Raw genomic sequence first — 10,283 nt, forward strand, 5'->3', positions numbered from 1 at the left:
TACAGGTATAGCATTGTGGGAATTGCTTTAATATCAAAAGTGCTTCCTGAGTTTCTTTAATAAGGATTATTTTATAAGACCCTTAGTTTTAATACATAAAGTTTAAAATAATAATACCAAGATTAGAAGATATCCATCCAAATGTGTTTCCACTGCTCCTAAGGTATAAGATGAACACAGTAGTCTGATGGCAGTGATCAAAGCTGTCACTAAGCCACACAAAGAGAGTGACAAAACCAGAGGCCTCCCTAAGCCATTGCTTTCCATCATTCTGCTGTACTAAAATTTGTCCCTGTGAGGATCATTGCATTCATGTAGTAGGATCTTTCATCTGGGTTTGTTAATATTTTCTAGGTGAGTTAGACTGGACTTAGCCCTTGTTAGAACGAACAATGTTGGACATAAACCATAGTTGGGAGTTAGATATTGTGAAGAAAGTTGCACCATGAGTCTCTATGGAGAGGGTGAATAAAATTTCTGAGATTCCCCACTCCTTAGAAGTAGAAAAGCAATCATAACTTTACTACAAAAGTAGAAAATACCCAGGATAGCATGAGCACACCTCATAAGAGGTCAGTGCTTCAAGGGCATTGTAACAAGTAGAGCCTACAACTGAAACAAGACAGATTGTCGGGAAAAAATGAATCTGAGTTAAGTTGCATTTGTAAAAACATGTGGCTTAGTCTCTTTGGATTTTAGGTATGTACCAAAAATGTACCCTGGAGTACACATGGACTCTTCATCAAGTCATGCACTGAAATGTGGTTATCCACGGGTATGGAAAAAAAAAGTTTATTCCACCTTTCTGGTTGGAGAATTCCTTGTGTCCCAGCACACTTGAGACAGTGGCCTAGGAGTGTGCAGATGTGGAGGCTGTAGGGGAGGCAGAGGCTGAGATGGAGGTTGTTGCAGAGGGGGAAGCAGGCAGATCTTTTTGAGTTCAGTGATTGCCTGTTCCATGTAGTCAGTTCTAGGAGATGCTGGGTATGGAGTGGGTCCCAATTCAAGAAACTAAAAGTGAGTTAATAAATAAATGAATTCTGCTTGCTATATGTAATCCTGGATAAAAAAATGGCAATTGCCCCAGAGGCTAAAGTGTGACCAACTCTGTCACTATTAGAGCACAGAGTGGCACAAAGAGTTCAAGGTTCAGGAGATGCCAGTTTTCCTCTCACCCTTCTTCCACAGTGAGTGACAGACCTTCACAGACTCCAGCATGTGCTTGCTGAGGTGGTTTTGAGGCTTGTCAAAGCCATCAGGGTTGAGCTCAGGTGAACTGATCTTCTTGTTGATGAGGACAGTGGGCTTGTCTTCTGTCTTTACTCTGTGACTTCATAGCACCAGCTCCCTCAGCTTTCTTGGAGTTGATTTCTCTAGTACTCTTGGTGTTGTCTTCTATGATTCCTAGGTCTGCTGGGCCTCTAGAGTGTGGCTTTCTGAGCTTTGCCCTCTATATACTGGGTGATGTTGTCAATATCACCTTCTCTAGCCACAGAACTGTTCCCAGGCTCTGTCCCTCCACCAGGTCCTGATACTAGATTCTGGCCAGAGAATCTCCATCAATCAGATGAGAGCTTTTCTCTTCCTTGCTCCTCACCTGGTTTAAGCATGTGCTGATGACACCTTATCTTTACTGGTCTTGATCGCTGCTGATTACGATGGAGTCTTTGCATTGGGTCGCTGTGAGAATTAAACTAAACCTGGAATTGGTTTAGTTTAGAGAGTGGGTTGAACATTTGAGAAGGTGAACTTCTGCCACCATTGTTGTCATGTCTGCAAAGTCCATGCTGGAGGCCAACACACTGTGCATGCCCCAGGCTCATCCTGACCAAGACTGCTGCTTCCCAATGTGGCATTGTCAGAAGCAAGCTTCTGCCCTAGGCTCACAGCATCAGTGAAGTGCAAGGGATGCTGCATGTCAGGGTGTGCTAAAGGGAGGAGAGATGGGTCTTGGTGTTCTTTCGTGCACTCAAAGGCAGCCAGAGGCAATGACAGATATTGCCATCTCATGCAGGTTGTCTTTCTCTGTTTTTTCCAGGCATGGAACTTGTGGAAATGCCAGGAATTCTGAAGGTTGTGGTTGAAGGTAGTTAATGTCTTGTGCCCATTAATAGGTGGTGTCCTCATCTGGTAATCCAGGGTGTAGGAGTAGCAGAGTTCCTTTCTGCAGCTGACGGAGTCTCTGGCTTGAGATGTGATTCCCAGAGAAGTCTCCGTTTGCACCACTGAAAAAGAGTCAAGGAAGTAGTCAGTACCTGGTAAGTGGGATGTGCACCTTTCAGTGCACCTCTGCACTTAGACCACTACAACAGTTGGATGACATTCTTAGGATGTCTGCCATGGCTACAGATATACAGATATTCAGATTTTTAGTAGATAAGAAAAATTCACCTTGGCTTCCACATGACCTCTTCATCCAGTCATGCTGGGAAACCTGGATATGCACATAGATATAAACTTGATTCTATTTGTTTGTGGGATTGTTCTTTTAGTCTCAACACTCTTGAGTTAGGGCCAGGGCTAGGGTCAGGGCCAGGGCAATTGCAGAGGTAGATTCATAGGCAGAGCCAGAGATAGTGTTAGAGGTAGAGGCAGGCTGATGTTTGTGAATTCAAGGCTAGCCTGATCAACATAGTTATGTCCTGAACATGCAAGGTTATGGAGAGAGAACCTGTCTCAAGAAACTAAAAGCAAAGTAACAAAGCAATTGGTTAAATTTCCTATGTGTTACCCTCACAAAGAAGTGCCAAATGCCTCTGAGGCAATAGTGTGAGTATCTCTGATGATATTAGAGCACAGAGTTTGCCAAAGAATTGAATGTTCACAGACAGGCCAGAATAGAGCAACATCACAGGCCACTCAAGAAATCCTGGCTGTAGTTGACAGATCGTCTCTCAGGGAAGTAAAGCATTTGTTCCCAGAAAAAAAGAAACAGTTATTTGAGAGATGGTCCTAGAAAAGAGGAGGACATCTTTGCTATTGCTACCCCAGTTACAAGATTGATATTAGATAATTTAGAATTAGATAAAATACATAAATCTTACGAAAGAAGGCAACCCAGGTAGTACAGTGCAAAGAGAAAGATAGTCCTCCCTGATTTCTTCAAAGAGAGTGAGGACATACAATGGTTCAGATTGAGGAAGAATCAGGAAAAGGCATAGTGAACCTCCTAGATGCCATCCAAGGCCAACTAGAAAAGAAATGATAGCCACACCTGAAAGAGTCCGCAAAAAGGAATGCTATGAAATGCTGGAGAGGATGGAAAGAATTCCAGCCTGATTGGATGTCAGTGTGGAGGATCTTCCAAAAGCCAAAACCTGGCCCACCACATGGTTCATATATGCCTTTCCAAAGAAAGAACTCAATATATTAGTGAGGTACTTGCCCATCAGTGTTGACTGCAGCACCGTTTCAAGAATATTAGGGAACCAAGCATGGTGTCCAACAGCATGGCCATGGGTGAAGAAAGAGGGATGTTTGTTGAACGTGAAGTCTTTTCAGCCATCGAGAAAATGAGGTTGTGTTGTTTGTAGTATAAGGATTCAACTCAGGCTCATGAGATGGCTCAGTAGATAAGAACGGTTGCTTTTTTTACAGTATTCGCTGGGTTACATCAGAACACCTTCTGGATGCTTTGAATCACTCTTAATTCCAGTCCACAGAGGTCTGATGGCCTCTTCTGGCCTCTGTGGGCACTCCACACATGTGTTCCACAGCAAATCAGTTGGACGATAAACAAACACAAAATAAAGCATTAATGGGTGATTTCAAAGATGGATACAACTTGAGAAAAAGTGTAATCAAATGATGCCCAAGTCAGGAAATTGGTCAACCTTGTCTATTTTCTGTTTATGGAGTGTGCTTGATAGTGTGCACATATACTCCTGTATTTCATTTCATGAAATTCCAGGAGGAGCTCTGTCCTAGACTAGTATTAATTAAAGGGCTGGGTGTTTCAAAATGGGAGGAAGTGTGGTAAGAACAGGAGTGTGTTTACTATCACAGAATACATTATAGGAAACACACCAAGATCAAAGAATTTTACTTTACATAAAAATAAAAGTCAAGGAGTATAATTGTATTACCAGTATAGGTTTTGGCTAACTACTTTTACCTTAAATAACACTGCCAGGGATTTTTAGCATATGATATATTTATGTAACATATATTAATACTTCCACAACATAAATGAATAACAGCAATTGTATGAAGAAACCATCAAAGACCTCTATATATACTTACTCATGGATAAAATATAACCGAATTTAGTTTCTTGACTCAGTTTTAGTGTCTTCAGATATTTACAAGTAATGAAATTATGTCTGACCAATTATGTGTAAATCCCGGGATGTACAAATTATTCACCTTAACTCAATGCATACCTACATATATACACTTATGTCCAAGTCTTTATATCCAATGTTTATATGTATATGTGTCTCCATATCTCACCTTCTCTCTGTTGAAGAGTACTGTGTTCCAACGGCTAGGCTAGCCCTTACATGACATAGCCAAAATATCTGGAAATTTCCATATCCTTCAGCCTCTGAAGAAAAAGCTGCGGTTTTCCCAGAGAGGTGTTCTTGGCGGCATTCTCTCTCTCCTGTTGAGCCTGCCTCTTCATGGCCTCCCTCTCTGGCCTCTGCTCTTCTGTGATAGGCTGTGAGATGACTGGCCCTGGAATGTCAACTTTCCTCCATGGAATTGGTTGGTGGCTGAAGTCTTGCAGCAGATTTTGGATTTGAGGTTTGTGAGGTGATGGGGCCTTATTCTTATCAGCAGAGGCAAGCTCCCTCTGTAGTGAAAGGTGAGATGATACTCTGTAGGACACTGGCCTAGAGACAGCTGTCTGAGGCCCAGTGCAAGACTGGATGGGGTTGGTTATGTTATCTTGTGTGGCACTGGTAGCAATAGGCAGAACTGGCTTGTCAGAGGCCATCAAAGAAGTGCTGGCAGGAGCTGGTTTAGATGGCTTGAGTGTGGTAGACTGAGCTGAGTCAGAATGAGGTCTCACAGGGTACAGTGCAGGGGCCCTGTGTGAAGCCAGGGAGAGAGGCTTTGTAGAAATAGGTCTTGCTTGTGGTATGTCCAGGACTGGAAAAGCTAGAGGTACTAACTTGACCTTGCCAGGTGGGGGCAGCTCATACTTGGATGGAGATGGATGACAATCCCTGTAAGCATTTCTCTCTGTTCTCTGAGCATTTCTCAGGGTTTTACCAGGGCCTCGGCCATCACATGGCACATCCAGAAGTGATGTGGTGGCTGGGCCTGCCCTGGTATCTTTGTTGCTGCTGAAGTTTAGCCGAGCCCGGGAGGAAGAGATGCCAGTTTTCTTCTCATTCTTCTTCCCCAGTCTGTGAAAGACTTGCACGGATTCTAGCATGTGCATGCCAAGGTGAGTTCGAGGCTTTTTAAAGCTGTTGTGGCTGAGCTCAGGTGGATTCCTCTTCCTCTTGTTCTTTGGCATGGTGGTGTTTTCTTCTGCCTTGACTCTGTTCCTTGACTGCTTAAGCTCCTCTGGTTTCTTGCAGTTGTTTTCTCTGGATCTCTTGGTCTTGTCTTGCTCATGAACCCTAGCTCTGCTGGGCGTGCTGGGTGTGGCTTTCTGGGCTCTGCCCTCCAAGTGCTTAGGCATGTTGTCAATAGCCCCTTCACTGGACCCAGCACTCACCACAGCCTCTTCTCCCTTCACCCGGTCCTGGAGCTGGATTCTGGCCTGAGGAGACCCATCTATCATCTCAGAGGCTTTCTGGCCATTCTTTCTCACTTGATCCACGGGAACACTAATGGTGCTGGAGGTTTCCTGGACCTGATCTCTACTGATGTCTTTGGATAGGGTTGCTGTGGGATCTTGCAATGGGTTCCTATCAGTGATTGAGTTGAAGAGTCGGGGAAGATGAATATCTGCCACGAGTGTAGTCATGTGTGCAAAGTCCATGCTGGAGCCCATCACACTCTGCAGCACCCCAGGCTCATCCTGACCAAGGCTGCTGCTTCCCAAGGTGGCATTGTCAGGAGAAAGCTTCTGTTTTAGGCTCCCTGAATCAGTGTAGTTCAGGGCCTGCTGCATGTTGGCATGTGCTAAAGGGAGAAGTGATGGGTCTTGGTTTTCTTTTATACCCTCATAGGCATCCAGAGGAGTTGATAGATCATCTGTCATCAAATCCAAGTCGTTATTGTCTGTTTGTTCCAAGAATGGAGCAGGAGTCAAGGGCAGGAATTCTGAAGGACTGTCGATGGGGGCAGTTAATGACCAGTCCCCATGGACAGGTGGTGTCTTCTGAACATCCTGCATGCAGGCATTCCAGAGGTTTGGACTCTGCAGCAGACAGAGTGTCTGGCCTGCAGCTGTCAATCCCAGGGTTGTCTCCATTTTCACCACTGAAAAAGAGTCAAGGAAGAAGTCAGTGCCTGGTAAGTGAGGTGCTCCCCACTTTTCAATGCTCCTCAGTACTCAGACCCCTACAGCAGTGGGGAAGGCATTCCTATGAGCTCTGCTTGAGTAGCACATGTGGCACCTCTGTTGGGAGACTTGTGACCACTCTCTTATTTCTAGTAGCCATGTGATATCATCATTTCTCAGATGTTTGTGTTTTCCTCAGTGTTTGTGTGTGTAGTGTGCATGCATAGTGATCATGGGGAGGTGACAGAATTGCTTGGGGGTGTGATCCATCCTTTCCTTTCCTCTTGTCTTTGAATGAGTGACCCTCATTTCTGTGGAAATTTGCTCTCAGGAAGGTTGTCCGGTCCATAATTTTCAAGAGCTTGCTCGTGTTTTCCAACTCTTGGCATTACTCAAATTCCCCCTGCTTACTGAGTTTCTAAATGGGTCAGGAATCCAAACCCAGTTCCTCATTCCTGCAAGGCAATCTTTTCAACAACCCTGGATTTCCTCCAGCTCCACATTTCACAGGCTTATTATTAATGATTTGAAAATTGGTGAAGGCGAAATCTTTAGCTTGGTTTATCTTTGTAGTTTAGAACATATCCTAGTGATCATGCATAGCCTTGGCTCACCTCTGAATAACCATAGCAAAAGAAAAAGGGGAGGGAGGGGGAATGAGAACGAAGAGAGAAGGAGAGAGAGAGAGAGAGAGAGAGAGAGAGAGAGAGAGAGAGAGAGAGAGAGAGAATGAGAGAGAAACTTTGCCTAATTTAGCAGTTGTACTCTGGTACACCGGGTATACTGGACTCTCAATGCACTTTTGCTTCTAAGAGAACAGCAGGGGCAGCAATTGGAATCTGCAATACTTCTTCTAGGACAAATTTGTAGTTGCACTGCTCTAGAGTCAGAATTCAAGCGAGAGAATATAAAGTGTTACCAAACAGAAAGGCCTTGGTGTTATCTACAGTCTGGAGGAATAGATTAGGAAGGAGGCAATTGCTGTGTAATGGTGCATGGGACTGATTAGCTAGGTCAGTGAATGTGTGTCTGTGGTGGAGTCCTTGGACATCACTTAATGGAGGATGTATGCCACTCATTGCCCTGCATTGTCAGTCATTATAGAGACTGAAGATGGGGATGGGGAGCCAGGCCAAGGCTGAGCTCTCAGGACTCCCATTTTTCCTCCCTGAGGACATCCACTCTGGAAAGTTTGAGCTGTGTCTACTTTGAGTGCTGATCTCAGTCCTCCCTCCTGGCTCTACTCACCTTGAAGACTGGTGTCTGGCATGTCTTGAACAGGTGTGACATTGTAGATGGCAGATGTGGAGAAGGGTGTTTGGACATTTGTTGACTGAATCTCCTTTGGCATCATCACCATCTCTGGTTGCAGGGCAGAGGTCTGAAACCCAGAGTAGGACACAGAGCCACTAGCCTGCAGGCACTGCCTGAGTTCTCCAGGCATCAGAAGGCCCAGGCTGTTGAAATCATTGTAATAGACCTGGGTGCCCTCCAGGTAGGAAGCTACTAGCCTGTATCCTTGGTTTGGTACCTGTGGTGGTGTGGCCTGAACAAGGCTGGCAGACAGTGTTGCATAGGAGAGGACTAAGGCATTGGGATCTAAAATATTATCAACCTGGGCTGTCCTAGAGATGGAGGAGAATGTGGTATTCTGTTCATTTACAGTTACAGTGAAGTCCTGGAGTGCAGCTCCCCTGTGGTCAGTGTTTCTTGTGGGCTCCCACTGGAGAACACCTCGATAGGAGAGGGCTGAGGCAGAGGTCTGGCCCTGGTCAGTCAGCAAAGTCACCATGGTTGTGCCTGCTGGTAGGTAAGGGTAGGCACTGTCCATGAGCTGCTGGCAACAAGTACTGGAGTCTGATGACAGGAGCCATGCTTCACTCACAGCTGGGGTGGAGACCCTGGAGAAGTTGCTCACACTTCCTGCTAATGGCATGGCATTCCTCAGCTCAGGTACAGAGGGCTGCAGAGCACATTCTGTTCCAAAGAAAGGTGCAGTTTGAAAATTTTCTGTAGAAAACAAGAGGAGGAAAATGGGAAGAGGGTGAGATGGGATCTGTGTGTCTTCCCTTGTAGATCTTTGTTATCTCCACTTTGTACAGTCTGGGAGAGTCTGAGACCCATTTTCCCTCACATATCCCAAACAACTGGTTCAGAATGAATCTTGGTAAAGGATAGGATGGCACTCATTTAGTGAGCTGCCTGTTCTTCCTGTGCTGGCATGGACTTCCTAGTTGATCCATGTTGACTCTTGCTCTGACCTAGACAACAGCCTTCTTTGCCCTGCTTTGTCTTGTTCTTGTACCTGCTGTGGCACTGCCTCACGCCTGTGTCCCAGAACAGAAGTGTTTAAAGTAGGAGAACCTTAGACAGCTTCTCATGCCTGTGCCTTTGTTCTGTTCTGTGCAGATCTTCCTGAATGTAGACAGAGAGAGAGTCTCTACCTAGATCAGTCTGGCCTTGAAATCACACAGACTGGCCTGTCTCTACATCAGAGTGCTGGCATTTTAGGTTCTTTCCATGTCCACCAGGCTTGGCTCTACTCTGAGCTTTCTTAATGAAATGACGTAGCAGGACTTTCATAGAGAAGAACAGTATTTAGCTAAGAATCCCTTTTTCATCTAGCTCCTTCTCTTTCCCGCTACTTATTATGTAGGTCACTACTTGTTATTTTCTAATATAAATTCAGCACACATCCAATATGACTACATGAATACAACCTGCTGATAACATTTCATGTTGAGTGCCTATGTTTCAAGTGACAGTTTGGGATTTCTAATGTAGCATGGGGTTCATCTCTGAATAAGATTGTTTCTTAATTAAAAGTTGGTTACATTGATTCTTCAATGAACACTTCCACAGTAATTGTTAATTTCTTGTAACTCTCCTAGTTGGGAATCCTTGTGAGAATCCGTGCACACACTGGTGTGTCAGTTCTTGTCCAGAGACCAACTGACTGTGGAGTAGCCAGCCCATGTTGGTAACATCCAACCCTACCAAAAGATGAGGAGAATGCTGTGGAAGATGGGCTGGATAGAGTGTAAGAGCCAGGGACTAGACCTGGATATTGTTTTCTATATGTGACAGGAAACCTTTACCTAGACTAATCTCAACAGTGTGGCTGCCTAATAATGGGTTGGAATATGAAAATGTCTTGTGCCTTTTTATTTACTCTGTGGTTATCTGTAACATTAGTTCCAAACTACCTTTGTGTATATCCAGGGTTATTTCTGCAGTTTGTCTTCTTTTAGGTCCATATTTTCCAGCCTCAGTAAGAACCAAATCTAAATATGACATTCATTTCGAGATATCTCTATCAGCATCAACATTATACCCATTACACAAAAATTTAAAGTATAGTAAAAAATAAGGGAAAAGTGATCCCTAATTTCATTAATGTTTTAAAATTTCTTTCCTTACCTGCCATGGACGGAGGGAGAGTATCAGCAATCCACAGTACAATGGAGCAAGAGAATTGTTTGTCCTTGTCTGATCAGCTAACCTGAGTGGCAAGTGTGTCCGGTATCAGACAGCACTTACTGGTCACTGGTCACAGGTGACCTGTGATGATCCAAATTTATTTACAGGCATCACCATGGCAACCCCAAGAACCTACCAGGGCTGGTAGGTTGTGTTGAAGGGCGAATGATGTCATAAATGGGGCAGCAGCCAATGAGAAAGTCGGATTCTGAGCTAACAGTTGGGATTGGTTGGAGAGGATGCCAGGAAACTAACAGGAGCCATGCAGGCTGAGGTGTGCTAGTGAGAGGAGGCAATCCTGGCCTGGAAGTTTCCCTTTCAGGAGGTTTAGTCCAGGATATTGGCAGAGCTTCTTATAACGTTCATTGATGAAGCTGTGTCTGTTGTTCCTATTAGGTGT

At 44.6% G+C, this 10,283-nt stretch overlaps 1 protein-coding gene across 2 annotated transcripts; it reads right to left on the reverse strand.

Annotated features, from left to right (window-relative positions):
- Positions 1-10,009, reverse strand: LOC143274319 (uncharacterized protein C2orf78 homolog). 2 transcript variants are annotated; one of them, XR_013052918.1, is made up of 4 exons: positions 9,824-10,009; positions 7,652-8,413; positions 3,386-6,381; positions 1-2,225 (listed from the first exon to the last, which is right to left on the reverse strand). XR_013052918.1 is itself a non-coding variant. In XM_076576959.1 (4 exons), the coding sequence occupies exons 1-3, from the start codon at positions 9,828-9,830 to the stop codon at positions 4,499-4,501; spliced, it is 2,652 nt and encodes an 883-aa protein (XP_076433074.1). In that variant the 5' UTR covers positions 9,831-9,995; the 3' UTR covers positions 1-2,225; positions 4,453-4,498. The 2 variants fall into 2 exon arrangements, 1 of the variants encoding a protein (XP_076433074.1); XM_076576959.1 differs by having other exon boundaries at positions 4,453-6,381; positions 9,824-9,995.
- Between the last annotated feature and the right edge of the window lie 274 nt (positions 10,010-10,283).

Source organism: Peromyscus maniculatus, chromosome 1, assembly GCF_049852395.1.
Source record: "Peromyscus maniculatus bairdii isolate BWxNUB_F1_BW_parent chromosome 1, HU_Pman_BW_mat_3.1, whole genome shotgun sequence".
NCBI lineage: Eukaryota > Metazoa > Chordata > Mammalia > Rodentia > Cricetidae > Peromyscus > Peromyscus maniculatus.